The sequence below is a fragment of the Dermacentor variabilis genome, chromosome 2 (genome assembly GCF_050947875.1).
Source record: "Dermacentor variabilis isolate Ectoservices chromosome 2, ASM5094787v1, whole genome shotgun sequence".
In the NCBI taxonomy this organism is placed as follows: domain Eukaryota; kingdom Metazoa; phylum Arthropoda; class Arachnida; order Ixodida; family Ixodidae; genus Dermacentor; species Dermacentor variabilis.
Window position 1 is genome coordinate 132,707,223 of NC_134569.1, and position 22,861 is coordinate 132,730,083.

Sequence of the window (22,861 nt, forward strand, 5' to 3'; positions counted from 1 at the left end):
CTACTGTCGCAGTGCTTTCTGAGGGCACAAGCGTTTCATATCCGCGGGAAGCATGACGAGCTCCCGAGGCTCCAAGTTGATGGAAATTACCTGTCACTTGTAGTTGCGCACTGTGGTCAGTTTGCGGTCGTTCGACCAACTGCGTCTGAACTTCACTGTGGTCTGGTTCCCGTAAAGAAGGAAGCTGTCTTGAAACATCTGGTTCTTGCGTTCTACTCAGTTCGAGTGCAGGAAAGTCAGTCATATCGGAAGCCATCGACACAAACGGACCTTCAAACGATGTCGGCATCACCTGGTGCTCCTCGCTTGTTGCCCCAGGTGCTTCGAACGTAGAATCTGCGAGCGCAGGAACGTAGCCGTAGCCGCTGGCCTCAGTCGGCACTTCAGCGCGTGCACTGGTTGCTTCGATGCTCCAGAGAGGAGAGACCTGCGTCACTTCCATGACATTAGTGTCCTGAAACTGCTGCTCTGAGGGAACTAATTCCAATGGTACTTCCATTTTGACCTCACTCTCTGTTTTCGGGATCAACACGTCAACACTTGTCCCTTTCAGTCCCTCAAAACCTCCTTGTTGCATTCTTGGAACCTCTGGAGCAGTTTCAGTTTCTTTAAGCTGCGAGTCAAACAACATGTGCCCGGGAAGTTTCTCGCCCTGACTTTCTGCTTTGTCTTGGAGTGTTTCTTTCGAAACTCCGTCGCTGGGAGCTTCAAGAGCTCGAGTTTTTGAATCCGCTGTTCTTGAAAGGTCGTACGAGTCAAATTCTGACGACGTCGGATATAGTTTTTCTGAAGCCGTTACTGCTTGCAACGGTACCTTCTCTTCTATTGCTGTCTTTCTAGCTGTCGTTGACAGACCGATAGGGCTATGCACCGTGTAATTTTCGGCGGACGTTTCTGGGACGTCCTTTTCTGCCATTTCTGATATGGTTGTCATAAAGAGTTCGCTGCGTGAAGAATCGGCAGCGGGCGCCTTCTGCGCGCGCGCAATGGGTCCCTCATCATGGCGCAGCTTCAACAGGTCTGTAAAAAAACCATTCCTGTCCTTGAATACGTCTGCGAACATTTCCTTCTTCCGGTTAGCCCAATCACTGAACAACATCCTGCCGACTTCCTCATGCGAGCTGGTTGACCTTGTCGGTATCACCCCCAGCGGTCTGTTCACGTCCGTTTGGACACTCGTGAATACTCGCGGCGTGACATCAAGATGCTCGAATTCAATGGTCCTCGCAGCAGAGGATGGGGTCGTCGACGGCTGCGCCGCACGTTCGGCAGAGTCCGACGCCTCCGCGGGGACGGAGAGGGTGCGCTTCGTGCCACGCCTGCCGGCACTCGCCTGCCTCCTGAGGTTGTCCACGATCCTCATGCGTTCGGCAATCACCGGATTACTTGTCCGTGGCCCCACCCGCACGCTGACGCGGGAAGTGTGGCGCAGAAACGCGTGTCCTCCACCGCACGATGACGACCGGCTTTGGGCGAGGCGACCATGAGACGGCACAACGCGTACGGACAACTGGAAGAGCTGCTCGCTGCCGGGGGCCACTGTGTCGGTCCCGACGCGGAGAGGTCTGCAAACGCGTGGCAGGCTGTCGGCGCCGCCACCGCGAATGAGCCGCCCACCACCGCTCGCGCTGGCTGAGATGAGCCGCGTCTGCGTGCGGGGAATGATGCTGGACGACACGGACGTCGGGTAGCTGATGCCGCTCACGCTCCCCGAGACGGAGAGCGGCTGGCAGGGACTCGTGATCGTCATGCTGCCGAGGCTCACCCCGTTCCGGTTGCTGATGTACCATGGCGACAGCGATGAATTTGGATGCCCCAGCGAGCAACGGGAACTTCGCCCGCGCAGGGGCTCGGCGCCGGTCGCCTCCGAAGCCTCCTGGCTTGAGAGACGCCGGCTCATTGCAATTTTGTAACTCGCCGGCGCCTTTGCAGGCCGCGGCGTTGTCTTTCTCTTCTTCTTTGATCCACAAACTACTTACACTGCAAGACCGCATGCTCTGCAATCTTGCGGAAAATAAAAATTAATCCGTTGAGATTTACGCTGAGTCCGGTTTGAAGGATTGAGGCCTAGTTCAATATAGTCATTCCGGTACTAGTAGCAGCCTTGTCCGACTGCCATTTAATAGAGAACGAAAGCGGCTCATTAAGGCGACTTGGTATCATTCTGGGTCCTTTCCTTGCGTCGAGGCTATGAGAACAACATCAGCAGGACATCGGCGTAATCGATTTGAGTTTTCTTTCAATTTTTGCTTTTATACTCTTAATTTATTCTATGTGTTATACTGTTATGCCCAGATCCTGACACCAACCACGTGCTAGAGGCCGGACTATCTTTGTCATTGCAGCCGATTACCGTCACCATGAGCAGGCTACCTTGACACTGTTTACGTGGGTACACTGCACGATGGGTCACTAAAGGCAAATATAACGTCAAGCTAAAGTGACAGTATATAATGGTCGAAAACGTCTAAGGCGTCATTATTATCGCGAACGGAGCTTTAGTAATCGCGAAATTGAGGTAAATGTTGGACACGATTTGAGACTCCTTCTTGACGTTCAAATACTAGCTCGATAACGTAGAAACTCCTCATAATAATTATGTCACTAGTACTCAACCACTCGTAATAAAAAAAAAGATAATTGCATTGCATTGTACGGCGACAGAAAATAGTACTTCTACCATTCTATTAGATACTTAGAAAAAAGAACTCATTGACGTTACTCCTCTCATGGACGTGGGTGGTCGAAAAGTTTTGTTGTCGCTCGGCTCTGCGCAGCCCGTGCTTTCGCGTTTCAGTAGTTTCGTGATCCTGTAGCCATGCGCTGGGTTTGTTGGCTCGCGAAACCCGCGCCAGCTGCAAGTGGCAGAGCATGCCAAGTTCATGTGATGCCGCCGGATGTCCGAACGGTCCACGCCGGCAGGCAATCTTTACAGTACCTGTCACCTCGGTCCGCTCTACGTACGTTCCGCCCAGTCATGAAAATAAACTCCTGTATAATCTCGAAATGGATATTTTACAACCAATGAGCATGTCCCACTTAAAAAAAATGAAAGTGTCATTATTTATTGATCTGCGGCCGCTAAAGCGGCATCCACCTAACCCATGTATTTGCGGGGGGGGGGGGGGGGGGATAGCGAGACTCGGGCAGTCTAGAATAATATAATAGTAGACTACTATAAAATGCATAAGAAATTGATCACTAATTGAGGATAGCGTAAACAAAGGAAATGGAACTTGGCGAGTAACTACTATTGAGTAGGAAGAATTTAGTCAAAAGCACTTCTTGCTCTTAAAAAGTTTTTAGAGGACACCAACATGTTGGGAAAATATTAAGTTTCAGATTATCCAAATGCGCTAAATGAGTAACATAAATGTTGTTCGTGGTTCATAATTGATTTATGTGGAGATCGCAACACTTACGAAATATGTATAATTCTGTTCTGTACTTGCATTGTATTACATGTGTTATGTGTTTTGGCTGTTCAAAATATCTTACTTTATATATGCGCACGTGTACTGAACTAATGCACAGAACTTTGCGACTCATGTACTGTTGGACTGTATATTTTTTATTCATCCAGTGTTCTACTGAGTGTTATATTTTGTGTCGCTATTCTTCCTTTTTATGCAAATTTGTTTCGTTTGCCAAGTGACAACGAGGCGCCAACTTCTCCTAACATTTCACTTCAATAAAAAAAGAATTTAGTCATTGCTGTCTTGTTCTATAATGATTATGATGATGATGATGATGTGCCTTTGAAATTGGGCACATATCTACACTCGGGCACGGGCCAAGAATCAGGTGGTTATGAGTGAGTGAGTGAATAAACTTTATTACAGGTCCGGCGAGGACGCAGTCAGGTGGTTATACTCATCATGAATAACTGCAAGCAAATGAACTTGAAGAGGTAGAACTGCGAATGAAAGAGCATTGTGTAAGTGAGAAGTCGGACCATATGAATGGACCATTATATTGCCACCTGGTGTTATGAGCCAGCGACCATTCAGCATTGCGTGCCCAGCAAAACGGCGAAGAAGACGACGAGGTCAAGGATCCCGCGCCAGCTGGAGAACCGTCGCTTAGTGCTTGGCATTTTTTTCGTCTCTGGCTACTCGTACTGTCACTTACTCCTGCTTTAGCACGTGACAAACTGGTGGAGGTGCTGGGTAATCTAATCTATGCACAACACCCCTCCGAGCAGCAGGAGCTCCAGCCCCGTACCGGTGGTTACGCCTATACACCGCGCCAGCAGAAGGATCCGTGGACAAGCCCCTGAGTTTGGACTCCTCGCAGAGAAAATGGCAGCTCCGACCACGCCAACAGGTATGGAAGGCCCAACGCCGATTCAGTGTACGCTACTGAATCCGCGAACGCCAAATCCCTTCCACGGCGCCATACATGAGGATGTTGAAGACTGGCTGGTCCACTATGAACGTGTTGCCGCGTTCAACAAGTGGGATGACGCAGAGAAACTGAAAAACGTATATTTCAGCCTGAACGATGGTGCACGTGTTTGGTACGAGAACCGCGCAGATGCCCTAAATTCATGGGCAGAATTCAAGCGCCGGATTCTTGAGACGTATGCGAGCCCTGATCGCCGGGAGCGAGCTGAGCGTGATCTCCAGTCCCGTATACAAATGCCGAACGAAGGTGTCGCAATGTATGTCGAGGACATGACGCGTCTCTTTCGACGAGCCGACCCCATCATGTCGGAAGAAAAGAAGGTGCGGTACCTGATGCGCGGAGTGAAAGAGCAGCTGTTCGGCGGTCTCGTGCGCAGTCCTCCCAAGACTGTGTCAGAATTTCTTTCCGAGGCCGTCACCATGGAGCAGACGCTTCGGCAGCGGGCACCATCATACGAACGCCAAGTGAACGCTGCCTCACCTACGGACTTCTTCGGAGCTCTCGGGGGCCACGTCGATTTCTTTCGAGAGCTCATTCGCTCCGTAATCCGCGAAGAACTCCAGAAGCTGTCGGTACCCTCACAGCCGACGCTCAACTCCTTGTCCAGCGTTCTCCGTGACGAAGTCCAGCAAGCGCTAAGAGAACCACCCTTCAACACAGAAGCTCGACCGCTAAGAACTGACAGCTCCCGTATGTCGTATGCGCAAGCTTTGAGGCAACCTGCCCCACCTCCCTCCCCGCTTCGCACCGCGTGCCCGGCCATGCTACAGCCCGTCCAAGCGGCCTCGTATTACCAGGACCACCGACAGGCCCCAAGGAAATCAGACGTGTGGCGGGCACCTGATCGCCGTCCCCTTTGCTTTCACTGTGGCGAAGCTGGGCACGTCTACCGACAGTGCTCCTATCGAGAGCTCGGACTACGCGGATTTTCAGCAAACTCGCCGCGACCTAGGTTCGGCCAGCGTCCTCCGGAAATTGAACAATACGTTGCCCAGCAGTGCGGATCCCCATCAACTCGACACCAGTCACGCTCCCCTTCGCCGCGGCGGTTTTCTCCGACTCGCCGTACGTATTCGAGCGTGGTGCGGGGTCGGTCGCCCAGCCCGCGCCGGGAAAACTAACCACAGCGGCCTTCGGGGGCGAGGCCGCTCAGTCTGGACGTACTCAAGGACCCCTACTGACGCGTACACGGACCGACGATACACCGACGACGACAGTACCCGCTGATTACAGAAAAAGAATTTCCTTGGACATTCCTGTACTGCTCGACGGTCGTGAATTGACTGCTTTAGTGGACACTGGTGCGGATTATTCTATAATCAGCGAAAGACTGGCCACCCTTCTGAAGAAAGTGACGACGCCTTGGAATCAAACGCCAGTTCGTACAGCTGGCGGGCACATCATCACCCCACTCGGCATGTGCACGGCAAGAATACAGATTCGTGGCTCCACGTTTGTTGCCAGCTTAAGCATTCTCCCTCAGTGTTCTCGAGACCTAATCATCGGTATGGACTTTCTCAGGGAGCACGGAGCTATCATCGACATTCGAGAACGCCTCGTCACTTTCTCGACAAAGAGCGCCGCAGCGACGACCAACACCATCCACCCTCGAGCACCTCTTCGTGTCATCGACGACGCTGTCACGTTACCACCACGTGCAAGTGTCGTGGTTCAGGTGGCATGTGACAGACTCTTATACGGTGAAGCGGTCGCAGAAAGCAATCGCTCTCTCCTGCTTTCTCAAGGTGTTTGCGTAGCAAGAAGCCTTATTGATCTCCGTGATGGCCACTGTGAGGTTCTTGTCACGAACTTCAGCTACGAACACCGGCACCTTTTTTCCGGTACTGTCATCGCCTACGCCGACCCGATCGCCGATGTCACTGAGTGTTTTGTTTCCGAGGCAATCGACAATGCTGAACCACCTATACGCAACGTCGACATTAGTCCAACGCTTCCTGAAGAGAACAAACAACCCCTACGCGAGCTGTTGCTCGAGTTCCGCTCTTGCTTTGCACGGTCGTCGAAGATACGTCAAACGTCGATTACGAAACACCGTATCATCACCTATGACGACGTGCCCCCCATACGGCAACAGCCTTATCGTGTTTCCCCGACAGAACGACATGCGATTCAAACGCAGGTGAAGCAAATGCTTCAAGACGGCGTAATACAGCCTTCATGCAGTCCCTGGTCATCGCCAGTTGTTCTCGTTAAAAAGAAAGATGGCACGCTTCGGTTTTGTGTGGACTACCGGAAGCTAAACAACGTCACAAAGAAAGACGTGTACCCGTTGCCTCGTGTCGACGATTCTCTGGATAGATTGAGGCGCGCGAAGTATTTCTCCTCTATCGATCTGAAAAGTGGCTACTGGCAAATTGAAGTAGATGAGCGGGACCGCGAGAAAACTGCGTTTGTGACTCCGGACGGCCTTTACGAATTTAGAGTACTCCCTTTCGGCCTCTGTTCCGCGCCAGCCACATTCCAGCGAATGATGGATACCGTTCTCGCTGACCTCAAATGGAAAAGCTGCCTCGTCTATCTCGATGATGTCGTTATCTTTTCGGAGACTTTTGACGAGCACCTTCGACGCCTTCGGAATGTACTCGAAGCCATTCGATTGGCTGACCTTACACTCAAGCCAGAGAAATGCCATTTCGGTTACGAGGAACTGAAGTTCCTTGGTCACGTCGTGAGCGCGGCAGGTGTTCGGCCCGATCCCGAGAAGACTGATGCCGTAGCTGCTTTTCCCACTCCCACCGACAAGAAAAGTGTCCGACGGTTTTTGGGGTTGTGTGCCTATTATCGACGTTTCATTGAAAATTTTTCGAAGATTGCAGAGCCGCTATTTCGCCTTACACGTGACGGCGTGCCATTCCTCTGGACTGATGAAGAACAGACTGCCTTTGCGGAGCTACAACATCGATTGTCTTCTCCTCCTGTGCTCGGTCATTTTGATGAGGATGCTGACACAGAAGTACGCACTGACGCCAGCAATATCGGTCTTGGAGCTATCCTGGTGCAACGGCAAGACGGAACTGAACGAGTGATCGCCTACGCGAGCCGCACTCTGTCACGGGCAGAGTCCAATTATTCCACCACAGAGAAGGAGTGCCTCGCGGTTATTTGGGCTACTACAAAGTTTAGGCCGTATCTCTACGGGCGGCCATTTAAAGTTGTGACCGATCATCACGCTTTGTGCTGGTTGACCAACCTCCGAGACCCTTCTGGACGATTGGCACGTTGGAGTCTGCGACTCCAGGAATTTAACATCACCATCGTATACAAGTCAGGTAGGAAACATGAAGATGCTGACACGCTATCAAGAGCACCTGTTGAATCTCCGAATCCTGACGAGGAAGACGACAGCGCCTTCCTGGGAGCCCTCAGCCGACCGGACCTGCTCGCTACACAACGATCGGACGCTGAGTTAAGGCCCATAATTGATCACTTAGAAGGCAGCATCGCGTCCATTCCTCGCCCACTTTCGCGACGGTTGTCATCATTTTGCCTTCGAGAGGGCATCTTATACAAAAGAAACACAGGTGCCGGCGACAAACCACATCTTCTAGTAGTGCCTCAAGCCCTTCGCGACGACATTCTATTAGCCTGCCACGACGAGCCGACATCTGGTCACTTGGGTTCCTCAAGGACTCTGGACAGGGTACGGCAACTGTACTACTGGCCTAGACTGACCGCTTGCGTCAAACGCTACGTGAAAGGATGCCGTGAATGCCAGCGCCGAAAGTCACCACCCTTCAAGCCTGCAGGCCTTCTACGACCCATCGACCCTCCGCGTACGCCGTTTGATCAAGTTGGAATGGACCTTCTTGGACCATTTCCCTTGTCTTCCTCCGGCAATAAGTGGATCATTGTCGCAACGGACTACTTGACGCGTTACGCTGAGACGAAGGCACTACCACGCGGGACAGCATCTGAAGTTGCCCAGTTTTTTATGCATCACATTGTGCTTCGGCATGGCGCACCATCATTCATCATCACTGACCGAGGGACGGCATTTACGGCGAAGCTTCTGGACGACATCTTCAAGTTGAGTTACACGAGTCATCGAAAGACCACTGCATACCACCCTCAGACTAATGGTTTGACAGAAAGACTAAACAAAACACTGGCAGACATGCTCTCTATGTACGTCGATGTGCAGCACAAAACGTGGGACGAAATCCTGCCGTACGTAACGTTTGCGTACAACACTGCCACACAAGAAACTACACGATTTACGCCGTTTCGCCTCGTTTATGGTCGAGATGTTCAAACTATGCTCGACGCCATGATTCCATATGAAGACATCGATCAGCTCGACCAGTTAGCTCCTGACGTCGAGGAGTACATTCAGCGTGCCGAGGAAGCCCGTCAACTGGCCCGTGTCCACATACGACAGCAGCAGTGTACCGATGCCATAAGGTACAATCTTCACCATCGACAAGTTACCTATGAGCCTGGTGACCAAGTTTGGGTTTGGACCCCCATTAGACGGCGAGGCCTCAGCGAGAAACTCCTGAGCAAGTACTTCGGACCATACACGGTACTAAGGCGTGTAAGCGACGTGAATTATGAAGTGGTTCCGGACGGAGACCTACCATCGCCCAAGCGCCGTTTACCACGCGCAGAGACTGTACATGTCGTCCGCCTCAAGCCGTATTTTGCACGGTGATGTTAAGTCTACCGGTGAAACAAACTTTTGTTTTTGCTGTCGTCGCGTCGTCCTCCAAAGAACTGCGAAGTGTTTTTTTTCTATTTTTTTGTTCCCGACGACAGAACCCAATTTTTTTTGCCTCGTGTGCATGCCCGTATGTGTGCTAGCGCTTTTTCCCTTTTTTTTAATGTCTTACCTAATGTGCGTACTTCCCGTGTACGTCTTGTGTTTGAGCATCGAGTCGATGCTTCATAGGGAGGGGGAATAATGCCACCTGGTGTTATGAGCCAGCGACCATTCAGCATTGCGTGCCCAGCAAAACGGCGAAGAAGACGACGAGGTCAAGGATCCCGCGCCAGCTGGAGAACCGTCGCTTAGTGCTTGGCATTTTTTTCGTCTCTGGCTACTCGTACTGTCACTTACTCCTGCTTTAGCACGTGACAATATGTAAAAAAAAAATAGAAAGAAGATTTCTTGCAAAATTCAGAATTGAATACATTTAGAAAGACTACGACAGGAATAGTAAGGAAAGTCGGAATTACCATGCTATGCGTTTCGTTACTTGAATGAAATCACACACACAGCGTCAAACAAGTCTGTGGCTAAAGCCCAGCTTACAGAGGCCCCGAAAGAGATAAATATTCGAACGACTTAATTCGAACTCAGTTTATTAAACAGCGCTTCAAGAAGTGTTTTTCTTTGTACTGTAAACGGGCAAGATATTAAAAGATGATTGTCAATTAATTTTATTTCCTGACAGAACTGGCATAGGAGCAGTATAACCAACCAGACCTGTGTAATATGTTTAACGATGTGCCGATATCTTCTTATTTATTAGATGTGAATCACGGGAAGTTTGGGCACAGAAAGGAGCCCGGCTATACGAAAATCATAGCTGGGAAAAACAAGAAAGATAAAATAGGTAATTAAAGTACAATACAGTGTCAAAAGCCTAAAACAAAGTAGCGAAACACTAACCGCGGTCCCGGATATAGTGCAAACCGAGGCGGACTGGGGCGGTGGATGCTGTACTTCGTAAGCGTAGACGTGAATTATAACACGAAGACGCCATCGTCGTCCGCCGTCGTTGTCGTTTCATTACCTTCATTCCATCGTCGCCGCTCTGTCTTCATTGTGTCGTCGTCGTGCAGTCGTGGTCAATCCATGGACGTTTTCCCGTGGTGGTTGTTATTTCGTCGTCGTCAAGCCGTCCTTATTAAGCAGTCTGCGTCATTCCATCGCCGTCATGCTGTCGCCGTCATGCGGTCGTCATCATTCCGTCGTCGTCATTCCTGCGGCATCTACCCTTCGTCGTCGTGCCACCGCCGTCTTATTGTCACCACTCACGGTGACGTTTATACACAGCCCGTGTCGTCGTTCGTGTTTCTTTCGCTGTACCCATTGTCTTTCTTTAGCCGTAAACATGTCACGCAGCAAACGCAAATAGACCGCGTTCAAGTTATTCTACACGGTGGCAATTTCTCGCCACTTTTAACCAGAAGCTTCCTTTGCCTGTCCTCCCCTTCTGCGGGTGACATCTACTGGCTCTTGTGCTGAGCGACGGCCACGATTCCAGTAATGATGAGATCCGTGACCGCCTGAGGTGGCGGGTGATGTAAGCGCATACGCGAGCTCAAACGCAATAAAAAAAAAATGGCACCGAAGAGCAAGTGCAAACCTTTCTAAAGATACATGCATCACCAGAGAGGAGATCGCAACATGTTTTCATTAATGAGTCGACCTCACTATTCAACTATCGACGGTATCGCTCCCATTGCCTTCAAGTTGTTTTCATACGAAAACTATTGGACCCACTAAATGTTCACCTATGCGAGGTGGTCTTACTAAATTTCTAGGTTCATCATCATCATCAGCCTATTTTATGTCCACTACAGTACGAATGCCTCTCCCTGCGATTTTCAATTGCCCCTGTCATGCGCCAACCGATTCCAACTTGCGCTTGCGAATTTCTTAATTTCATCACCCCACCTAGTCTTCTGCCGTCGTCGGCTGCGCTTCCCTTCTCTTGGCACTCATGATGTTACCCTAATGGTCCATCGGTTATCTATCCTACGCATTACATGACCTGCCCAGCTCCATTTCTTTCTCTTAATGTTGATTATAATATCGGCTATGCCCGTTTGCTCCTTGATTCACACCGCTCTCTTCCTGTCTCTTAACGTTATGCCTATCATTCTTCGTTGCATCGCTCTTGGTGTGGTCCTTAACTTGTTTTCGAGCTTCTTTGTCAGTCTCAAGTTTCTGCCCGTATGTCAACACCGGTAGAATGCATTGATTGTACACTTTTCTTTTTAATGAAAATGGTAAGCTTCCAATCAGCATCTGATGTCTGCCGAATGCGCTCTACCCCATTTTTATTATTTTGTTAATTTCTTTCTCATGATCAGGGTCCCCTGTGAGTAAACTTAGTAGACTTAAGTAAACATACTCCTTCACAGATTCTAGAAACTGACTGGCGATCCTGAACTCTTGTTCTCTTGCCCGGCTATTGATCATAATCTTTGTCTTTTGCATATTAATCTTCGACCCCACACTCATAATTTCTTTGTTAAGGTCCTCAATCATTTGTTGTAACTCGTACCCGTTCTCGTACTCGTTCAGCAACATTCCATGACCCATGGAATGTTGCTGAACAGGACAAAGTCATCTGCAAATTGAAGGTTGCTGAGCGATTTGCCGTTGATCCTAGCTTATTCCTAAGCCTTCCCAGTTTATTAGCTCGAATAGTTCTTCCAAGCACGCAGTGAATAGCATTGGAGGGATTGTGTCTCCTTGTCTGGCCCCTTTCTTCATAGGTACCTTCCTACTTGTGGAGAATTAAGGTAGCTGTGGAAACTCTGTAGATAGTTTTCGGGATATTTACGTAAGCGTTCTTTACTCCTTGATTACGTAATGCCTCTATGACTGCTGGTATCTCCACTGAATCAAATTCTTTTTCGTAATCTATGAAAGCCATATATAGGGGCTGATTGTAATTTACGGATTTCTCGATTACCTGATTAATGACATGGATGTGATCCATTGTAGCGTACCCCTTCCTGAAAGCTGCCTGTTCCTTTGGTTGACTAAAGTCCAGTGTTGCCTTTATTCTATTGGAGGTTATCTTGGTGAACATTTTATATAATATTGGAAGTAAGCTAATGACTTTATAATTTTTCAATTCTTTAACGTCTCCCTTTTTGTGGATTATTATAATGTTGGCATTCTTCCAGTTATCTGGGACCCTTGGAAGTCGATAGACTTCGTATAAAGGGCCGCTAGTTTTTCAAGCATTATGTCTTCACCATGCTTGAATAAATCCACTTGTAGTCCATCTTTTCCTGCCGCTTTTCCCCGTTTCCTGACTTACAAGGCCCTTCAAACTTCATCGCTAGTTATAGAAGGAGCCTCTGTAACCTGTTCCTTACTACTTCGAATGGAGGTATCGTGGCTGCTTTGGGTACTGTATAGGTCAGTATAGAATTCTTCAGCTGCTTTTACTATATCTTCGAGACTGCTGATATTACCCTGCCTATCTTTCAGTGCATACATCTTGGTTTGTCCGATGCTTAGTTTCCTTCTCACTGTTTTCCGGCTGCGTCCATTTTTTACTGCTTCGTCAGTCTTTCTCACTTTATAATTTCGAATCTCCCTTATTTTCTCCTTGTTGCTTAGTTTTGACAGTTCCGCGAATTCTATGTGATCTCTTAAGTTGGACACTTTCATTATTTGTCTTTTCTTTATTAGGTTCTTCGTTACTTGGGAGAGCTTACCTACTGGTTGCCTTGGTGCCTTGCCTCCCACTTCAATTATTGCTTCTGAAGCCAGCCTATTTATGGTTTCATTCATTGCCTCTATGTCATCTTCATCTCTCTGTTCTAAGGCTGCATATTTGTTTGCAAGTACCAGCCTAGATTTGTCTGCATTTATCCTTACTGCCTCTAAGTTGACCTGTTTTTTTTCTTGGCCAATTTTACTCTTTCTCTGTTCAAATTGAGGTGAATCCTAGCCCTCACTAACCTATGATTACTGCACTTTACCCTACCTATCACTTCTACATCTTGCACTATGCTGGGATCAGGAGAAAGTATGAAATCAATTTCATTTCTTGTTTCACCATTAGGGATTTTCCAGGTCCACTTTCTGTTGCTACGTTTCCGGAAAAAGGTGTCCATTATTCTCAGCTTATTCTTTTCTGCCAATTCTAGCAGCATCTCTCCTCGAGGGTTCCTAGAATCCACGTCGTAGTTGCCAAATGCTTGTTCACCAGCCTCCTTTTCCCCCACTTTGGCATTGAAGTCGCCCATGACTACAGTATACTGAGTTTGCACTTTTCGCTTCGCTAATTCAACCCCTTCATAAAACTGTTCTATTTCTGCATCACCATGACTGGACGTTGAAGCGTAGGTTTGTACTACCTTTATTCTATGTTCATATTCAGCTTTATTACGACTACTGTTACCATATCATTAATGCTGTAGAATTCGTCAATGTTGGCCGGTATGTTCGGAGTGGGATTAGAAATCCCACTCCGAACTGCTTCTTATCTGGTAGTCCTCTATAGCAGAGGACGTGGCCACTTATCAGCACTATATTGTTACTATCGCAATAAAACATATGTAACATTCCCGCTTGCCGATTTAAACAAATAAAACATATCTGCCCCGTCCGGCGCCCTGTTCAGGTTTACATGTATTACGGTCGGACCACAGGCGCCGAAAACGGTTTTCCTTACCTGTTGTGTATACTAATGTTTGGCCCGTAAGCCGCGTTCAATTGTTTTCCCAGTCTATTCTTACAAAAAAAAAAAGAAAGAAAGAAAGAAGCCGGCGCGGTAGCCTAATTAGTGGCTATAATGACTATGGCGTTGCACTGCTAAATGAATGCGATGGGGGCGAAATGGCAAAACCCTCATGTACTTATATTTGAGTGCGCGTTTAAGAGCCCCAGGTGATGAAAACTAAACCGGGTGCATCATAATCACATAGTGGTTATGATACGTAAAGCACACAATTTGTTTGTTTTAAATAAGGGAGGTAGCTGTGACTTTCGTGTTTTTTTATGGGTATAAACAAATTAAATGATTCTTGAGCTTGATACCCCTCGCCACCTAAAAACAACTGCAAAAAAAGAAACTTATGGTTATGGCTATACGTTTCTATGGTTAGAAACTTGTATTATGGTTAGGTTATCTTATATTTCATATCTGCCTGTAATGCCGTTCTCAACTACACGTCCACTCAACTGAGCAGCTTGTAAGTTATAAATGGCTGCTTTCACTTATCCGGTGCGTTGTCATAACGATAGTAATGAAACAAATAAAGGAAAGACATGCTTCACATACACGTACAGATACAGTGACCCGCGTACTTATTTATACTTTTTACTGAGACTGCATTTCGCTCGCTGACAATGTTATTGCTCAGTGCAAGACGCGCCTGCACGATTTGGAACTTACTCGAATGCCCGGTGACCTGCAACGCCAACGAAATTGGAGGGTCAGGCTCTGCCTTCCAAAAGAAAAATCCTGGCGCCGCCCCTGTCAAAGCTCTTCCACGTATGTGAAGGGCCTTTAGCGTAGCAGTGGGCACAATACGACTTGCTCAATAATTCTTTTTGAAATTCGGACATTTATAGATATTGCAAGATGACGATCTTACTTATACCGCTAGCCTGTAACTACTACGGTGCGCTATTTGAATTTATTTTATTGTGGTATATCATAATTAGCGCTACCTTATTTAGTACCGCGGGCCATTGTAAAATGTTGAATGATCACGAACAGCACATGCAAAGCAGCGGCGAACACATGCGCAAGACGTGGCTCGCTTTCGCCCGGAAATTTATTGACCCTAAAGAGAGTGCCATAAAGGCCGCTTATTCGAGACGCCAAGGGCAGTGCTGGTTGTCGATTGGCACAGTCTAGTTCTTATCGAAAAACCGAGCGGCAAACGCGAGCAGCAGCCACGCAGTTCCGAAAACCGAGCTGTTGACACTTTCATTTGCACTTTCTTTTCCTGGCAGCACCTCACGTCGTGCATTGGCCACTACTCTTCCGCCGCTCGTGTACGGAGAAGTGACACGTGTCGAGGCTCAGCATCACGGTTTCTCGGCAGGGCGGCATTCTTTTTCAGGAATCCTGTGACCCTGCGTGGCTTGCTTGCCAACGTCTACGGACACAGAAACGTTCAGGGCTTCGTCGGAGGTTTGCTTTCCCTCCGGTGAGTCGATGAACACGGGAGGAACTTTGACCTCCACGTGGCCGTCCTTGCAGCTCTCCACGATCATCTTCTTCTCGATGTGCACCGGTGACATGATTGTCCGGGCTGGAGACATCGGACTGGCACTTTTGGGGGGCACCAAGTCGATCGTCATGTTCACCTGCAGCGGTATGTCGGCGAACTGGGCCGAAGATTCTGTGATGGCCTGTGCGATATGTTCCGAGATGGATAAGCTGTCGTCGTCGGTGGACGCCGTGGAAGCCGTGGGTACCTTGCGCCCCTTTTGACCCTTCTTGCCTTTCTTTTTCTGAGGTGAACCTTTGGCGTCGCTTTCTGGGGAAGTGATGGCTGATTTCTCGGCACTTGCCACTCCGCTATCAGTCGGCTTCTTTTGCGCGGAGGCAACAATGTCGGCGCTGGCTCGCTTGTCGCCCAATTTTGTTGACTCGATGATTTGAGCTGACGTGTCGGCTTCGAGCTGTCGGGCGTCGATCTGATCAGCGCTGATTCGCTCGTCAGAAGACTTCGAGGACGGTGCCAAAAGTTCCGCACTTGCCCTTATGCTCAGCTGGTACCCCTCAAAGCCGGTGCCCGTTCCGGCCGCTTGAGTAAGGGCCGTCACGGAAGATTTCTCCTTGTCCTGAGACAAAAAGATTAAGACTTTATCTTTAATTTCTTCACATAAATAAGCAAAATACACAATCTGTTGTGCACAAACACAACACGTCGTAATTTCTTTTGTACGTATACGGTATTTGCGAATCTTGATTAGCAATGAGACGCAATACTAGCAGTTGCGAATTTCGCAGAGGGAACAGAGCAGGTAAATAATCAAAAACAATATTCCGGTAAGAGCTGAGACACAATCTCGTGTGTTCCACCGAAATTTTGAGCGACACTCTTGATTTTGTCCGATGTTTCTGTCATTGAGTCGGCTTTGTGCTGGTGGTTGTACTGCTCGTTTTAGAGGACATTACAAGCGTAGCCTTTGCCGTGCTCTCGGAGGACACGTGTGAAGACACTCCCGACAGAGCGTCTCTGGTCTGCCATTCTTTCGAGCCGGCTCCCGATTCTAACTCAGATCTTTCGAGTGTTGTTTTCGTTACCAGAGCGCCTGATTTATCAACTACTCTATTCTCAGATTGCGCTGAGTGAACGTCTCGTGACGTAAGCTTTATCGTCTCCCCATCGGAATTCTTTTTTGTCAGGGCGAGCTCACGTTTACAAGGCGAGGCTATTTTTGAACTTTGGCTTGTACTTCGTTTGAATGTTTTCACTATGATGCGCTGCTCGCCTGAAACGATACCAGTAGTAGCTCCACTCACTAAGTTGCGTTCGGCAGGTGGTGCGAGTTCATTAGCCAGTGCTACAGTGCCTTCTTGCAACTTGTTGGGTGAAGCCGCCTTCGTGGCCTCATCAGATCCAGTTTTTGGAGAACGTATCACTCTTGCCGAGGATCGTAGCGCAGGTTTCAATGGAGGGTGATTTTCTCTCACCAGTTCTGCGAGTCCTCTTCCGGATGGAGATTCCTTGCGAAGGGACTTTTCCACTGCTGACAGGATGGTGAGCTGTGAAGATCCACCGGCGCTCGCCTTCTGCTCCGAGTCAGTGCAATGCGCGGTCACAAGGGGACCGGAAGGAACCTTCAGCTCCGAACCTTTCTGTGTCAAGGACGTCTCTGCTCCAGCGCGCTCTCCAGGGCTACGGACGGTTGTCGTTTCGGTTTTCGCTAGGTCGTGGCGTTCTGGCTCGGTAGGAAACTGTGCCAGTGACGGTATGTCGACTGTGCTGCTACCGCGCAGTGGAGAAAAGCTCGTGGGGCTGCCCTTGGCTTCCAGAAGCCTCTTTATCTCACTTGGGGATGCCAAGCCACTCGTCGGCGTAGGAGAAGCCGGTCCCAGAGCGTTAAGAGCACGTCTAGGGGACCCGATAGAACTCTGGCTAGGGCTCTTTACTGTGTCCAGTGGCACGTGCGTATCGGATGGCGACGGAGCAAATACAGTGACTGGGTGCCCAGCCAGCCCGAAGGTGCTCACGGAGCCGCGAGTAGGAATTGCACTCATTTCAGTACTCGCACGCTCTGTGGCGACTCTAGATTCGGCCGGCGCAGCAGCGGTTTTTTCTGTTGTGATAATCTCCATGATGGTCGATGAAGGATTGACGAGCTGTTGCGCAGATTCTAGCTTGGAGATGCTTGCTGAAACTTGCGAAGATGGTGTGAGTGGACTCTTTATGGCCGATAACGGGCTGACCGGAGGTTGCGGCGACTGGATTTGCTGTAATGACGTCTGCTGAAGACTGCCTTTTGAAGCCGGAGGTGATGGTTGTACTGCTAAACGAGGGCTCTTCGTAGAGTCCAGAGTGCCAGCTGTCGCTTTAGGGGACCAAGGTTCAAGCTGTTTAACTTGCGAATAACTATCCGCAACCGGATATATAGAGTCTTGTGACGCCTGAGGGGATGTTCCAGGACTCTTTCGGGGACTCTTGGTAGAATCTAAAAGGCCGGATGCTGCCCGCGGCGAGCACGGTTCAGGAGATTTGGCGCCTTGTGATGCTTGAGGAGATGTTCCGGGACTTTTGGTAGAATCTAAAAAGCCTGATTCTGCCCGCCGCCAGTATGGTTCAGGAGATAGGGCGTCTTGCGGCACTTGAGGAGATGTTCCGGGCCTTTTTAGGGGACTCTTGGTTTGATCTAAAGAGCAAGATATTCCCCGCGGCGACAACGGTACAGAAGACTGGGCACCTTGCGTCGCTGAAGGCGTTGCTCCAAGGCTCTCTCGGGTACTCTTGGTTTGATCTAAAAAGCCAGATGCTGCCCGCGGCGACAACGGTTCAGGAGATAGGGCGCCTTGCGACGCTTGAGGAGATGTTCCAGGCGTCCTTAGGGGGCTCTTGGTTGGATCTAAAACGCCAGATGTTGCCCGCGGCGACAACGGTTGAGGAGATAAGGCGCCTTGTGACGCCTGAGGGGATGTTCCAGGACTCTTTCGGGGACTCTTGGTAGAATCTAAAAGGCCGGATGCTGCCCGCGGCGAGCACGGCTCAGGAGATTTGGCGCCTTGTGATGCTTGAGGAGATGTTCCAGGACTTTTGGTAGAATCTAAAAAGCCTGATTCTGCCCGCCGCCAGTATGGTTCAGGAGATAGGGTGTCTTGCGGCACTTGAGGAGATGTTCCGGGCCTTTTTAGGGGACTCTTGGTTTGATCTAAAAAGCCAGATGCTGCCCGCGGCGACAACGGTTCAGGAGATAGGGCGCCTTGCGACGCTTGAGGAGATGTTCCAGGCGTCCTTAGGGGGCTCTTGGTTGGATCTAAAACGCCAGATGTTGCCCGCGGCGACAACGGTTGAGGAGATAAGGCGCCTTGTGACGCCTGAGGGGATGTTCCAGGACTCTTTCGGGGACTCTTGGTAGAATCTAAAAGGCCGGATGCTGCCCGCGGCGAGCACGGCTCAGGAGATTTGGCGCCTTGTGATGCTTGAGGAGATGTTCCAGGACTTTTGGTAGAATCTAAAAAGCCTGATTCTGCCCGCCGCCAGTATGGTTCAGGAGATAGGGTGTCTTGCGGCACTTGAGGAGATGTTCCGGGCCTTTTTAGGGGACTCTTGGTTTGATCTAAAAAGCCAGATGCTGCCCGCGGCGACAACGGTTCAGGAGATAGGGCGCCTTGCGACGCTTGAGGAGATGTTCCAGGCGTCCTTAGGGGGCTCTTGGTTGGATCTAAAACGCCAGATGTTGCCCGCGGCGACAACGGTTGAGGAGATAAGGCGCCTTGTGACGCCTGAGGGGATGTTCCAGGACTCTTTCGGGGACTCTTGGTAGAATCTAAAAGGCCGGATGCTGCCCGCGGCGAGCACGGCTCAGGAGATTTGGCGCCTTGTGATGCTTGAGGAGATGTTCCAGGACTTTTGGTAGAATCTAAAAAGCCTGATTCTGCCCGCCGCCAGTATGGTTCAGGAGATAGGGTGTCTTGCGGCACTTGAGGAGATGTTCCGGGCCTTTTTAGGGGACTCTTGGTTTGATCTAAAAAGCCAGATGCTGCCCGCGGCGACAACACTTGAGGAGATAGGGCGCCTTGCGACGCTTGAGGAGATGTTCCAGGCGTCCTTAGGGGGCTCTTGGTCGGAACTAAAACGCCAGATGTAGCCCGCGGCGACAACAGTTCAGAAGATTGGGCACCTTGCGTCGCTGAAGGGGTTGCTCTAAGGCTCTCTCGGGTACTCTTGGTTTGATCTAAAAAGCCAGAGGTTGCTCGCGGCGACAACAGTTGAGGAGATAGGGCGCCTTGAGACGCTTGGGGAGATGTTCCAGCCATTCTTAGGGGACTCTTGGTCGGAACTAAAGCGCCAGATGTAGCCCGCGGCGACAACGGTACAGAAGATTGGCCACCTTGTGTGGCTGAAGGGGATGCTCCAAGGCTCTCTCGGGCACTCTTGGTTTGATCTAGAAAGCCAGATGTTGCCCGCGGCGACAATGGTTCAGGAGATAGGGCGCCTTGAGACTCTTGAGGAGACGTTCCAGGCATCCTTAGGGGACTCTTGGTCGGAGCTAAAACGCCAGATGTAGCCCGCGGCGACAACGGTACAGAAGATTGGCCACCTTGTGTGGCTGAAGGGGATGCTCCAAGGCTCTCACGGGTACTCTTGGTTGGATCTAAAAAGCCAGATGCCACCCGCGGCGACCATGGTTCAAGTGCAGAAGCAACAACGAGTGAGGATGGTTTGCACACTGGAGAGCCGGGCTGACTTCCAGAGACCTGAGAGGACTCCGGATGAGCGATCGCAGTAGTCTTCGCCACCTCTGAGAAAGACTGCGGTGTGCGCAGTGATGAGGCTTCTGCTACTTGAAGCGAAGGTGATGCGGCGATTAGTGCGGGTGATTTATCCCTTGTTGAGGCTGGCATGATGTCTGGGCGTATAAGGCCGTCTTTCGGCTTCATATCTGTGACAGGGGATGCTCGCTTGATAATAGCCATTTCAGCGGACGCTTCGCTGCCGAAGGGACTTTTCGAAACCTGTGGGGCTGAGCGAGCATCAGGCCTTGGACTCTTGGTAGCGTCCAAGAGCCCAACTGTTGCTCGGGGTGACCACAGCTCAGGAGAATAATGCGGCAAAATTGCCCCAAGATACTCAGATAACGCGCCTTTCGGAGAACCCGGACGACTTCCAGTCGGTGTCTTCGTTACGACACTTGCGGATGCCTGCGTGGATATCTTCTGTGCGCCAGTTGAAGTGTTTAAGGAACCTAGCAAACCTTGCCCTGATCGCGGTGATGGTGAGCGATAATCAGGCCTTGGACTCTTGGTAGCGTCCAAGAAACCAGCTGTTGCTCTGGGCGACCACGGCTCAGGTGACTGGGGCGGCGAAATTGCGTCAAGATACGCAGATAACGCGCCTTTCGGAGAACCCGGACGGCTTCCAGTTGGACTCTTCGTTACACTTGCGGATACCTGCGTGGGTTTCTGCTGAGAGCCAGTTGAAGTCTTTACGGTACCTAGCACACCTTGGCCTGATCGTGGTGAGGAGGGGTCCGCCTTTAAACGAAGAACAGTGTCCGCAGGCTTAGACACTGCTTCCCGCGGAGAGAGCGAAGTTATTGCACTCTTCATTACAACTTCCCGCTCTGCCAAGGGTGAAGTGGCTGCTCTCTCCATTACGACCGCTCCAAACTCGGCTATCCCTTGGGGCTCCTTTCCAGTGGCAAACAATGATCTGGCCGTAATGGTCTCGCTTTTAAGGTCCTTGAATCTTTGATAATCCGTCAGAAGAGACGGAGCATCAGAGACCGGTTGCAACAAGGTGGGCTTTGTGAATGCATTCCGCGACGATTTCTGTGATGCAAGGGTTGTCAGCTGTTGGCTTTCTCCGGATTTCGAAAGTTCGGTTTTCGATGCTTTCTTAAGCTTTGCTATTTGCCCTCGTGCAGACTGAGTGAGCACGCTTAGGGAATTCTTAGAGGCATCTCTCCTAGCTCGCGCAAGTGCATGTTTTTCAGCAAAGTCCATCGGGTACTCGTTAAATAACTTGTCCAGCGCAGATTCGTGGTAGACGCTGTGCGCGTTCGGATAAGATTTGGGTGAACTTGGTCTGAAGCCTCCTCTAGCCTGTACAATTGGATTTATTTCCACTGATGCGATCGTCACCTCCGCTATATGCGGTCCAGGCGACGTCAGTGGAAGAGTAAGGTGGCTGCCTTGGGAAACCAATTCTTGCGAGTCTTGTCTGAGCGGCGATGCAAATGAAGCTTGGGATGTCCGTGGAGTTTTCAAGATTGACGATCGAGACGTCGCCGAAGACGCGTGGCGCTTTTTGGATAGCTTCTCGTATTGCTCTGAAATCGCCATTTCGGGGGCTGTCTGACCCAAGAGTCCACGCGCAGTATCTGCCTCCATTTTCACGTTCCAACGCTTGCCCAAGCTTGTCACAGAGTCGCTGCTGTGGAAAGCAGCCCGGTGCTTTACCGGGGAGTCGGCTGGGAAAGCGGCAAGCTCGCTATGTCTTTCAAGTACCGCAGCTTTGGCCGCTGACGCTGAGGACGCAGCGGCGACGCTGGAGCGCTTGACGGTGGCGCTCTTTGAACTGCGCACCATGGGCTGGATTTCGATGAACGGAGACTTAGACCATAATAACGAGCCGGTGGACTTGCCCGTTGACGTTGCGCTGGCCTTCTCGGTGCTCTTCGTCACCAGTGCGCTTAGGCTTCCATTGAATTCCGTGGATTTGTTGCTCTCCGGCAGCGACGGAAGTCCAGAGAAGCGGGCTTCAACGCTCCTAGAACCACTGGCACAGAGGCGGGCGTCGTTCATCAGCATGCTCCCCTCGGAATCATGTGACGACGCGATGGACCTGCTGTGATGCCTGGCCACGTTGACAGCAAGGCCGGACGGCGTCCAGCCGCCTTGGATGACGACTTGAGCGGGCGCCAGCGGCGTGGTCACAACAACGTTGGACGGGGTCTTGGGGGACCTGATGGACGGCGACGTCGGCCTCTTCACGCCGGCTAACCAGTGCGACGAAGTCGTGCGGGACCGGGACTTCATGGTGGCAGATTGCTCGCGGTCGTTGCACCGCTACCCAGGACTCCGCTCAGTAAATTGTATAAAAGGGTCGAATTTTGGCGAGCCCACGGGCCCGGCCGGCTATGAACGCTGCCTTGGCCCGTGAGCTTCTTCTTCGTCTTTCACTTGGCTCGATTGCTCGCGCTGGCCAGAAGCACAGATTGTTCTAGAAAGCTGCTTCCAGCACTATACAAAAAATGAGGAAGCGAGATTTTGTCTTGTCTTGTCTTATGTCCCAGACAGTGGCGCATACCCACTATGGGGGATTGGCCAAGAAGCAGGCGGTTTTTCGTATGCTTAGAAGTAAAGCCAAACTAGATTTAAATTGTGGAGCGTGAGACTAGAAATGTAATTTAGACGTGTGATGAAAATATTGTGAAGAATTATGATAAAATAAGTTAACGTAAATAAATGAAATAATAGAAAATATTGATAATTTTAGAAAGTCAGCAAGGTACTCATTTTGTATCTTTAATAAAATTGTAAATTGCAAGAAAAGCATCCCTGTGGCTGGATCCCAGTGA

At 50.1% G+C, this 22,861-nt stretch overlaps 1 protein-coding gene across 2 annotated transcripts; it reads right to left on the minus strand.

Moving 5' to 3' along the window:
- Positions 1 to 14,886: 14,886 nt before the first annotated feature.
- Positions 14,887 to 22,491, minus strand: LOC142572708 (uncharacterized). Of its 2 annotated transcripts, none has more exons than XM_075682009.1 (2): positions 16,608 to 22,491; positions 14,887 to 15,922 (listed from the first exon to the last, which is right to left on the minus strand). In XM_075682009.1, exons 1-2 carry the CDS (start codon positions 22,317 to 22,319, stop codon positions 15,161 to 15,163), a joined length of 6,474 nt encoding a protein of 2,157 aa, XP_075538124.1. In that variant the 5' UTR covers positions 22,320 to 22,491; the 3' UTR covers positions 14,887 to 15,160. The 2 variants fall into 2 exon arrangements, with proteins under 2 accessions (XP_075538124.1, XP_075538125.1); XM_075682010.1 differs by having other exon boundaries at positions 16,779 to 22,490.
- Positions 22,492 to 22,861: the final 370 nt, after the last annotated feature.

Excerpts from the sequence above, each read along its gene's own strand:
- LOC142572708 (XM_075682009.1), bottom strand. The coding sequence starts at position 22,319 with ATGAAGTCCCGGTCCCGCACGACTTCGTCGCACTGGTTAGCCGGCGTG. Across the intron at positions 15,923-16,607 it reads CACCTGCCGAACGCAACTTA|GACAAGGAGAAATCTTCCGT; the intron begins GTGAGTGGAGCT and ends TTTTTGTCTCAG.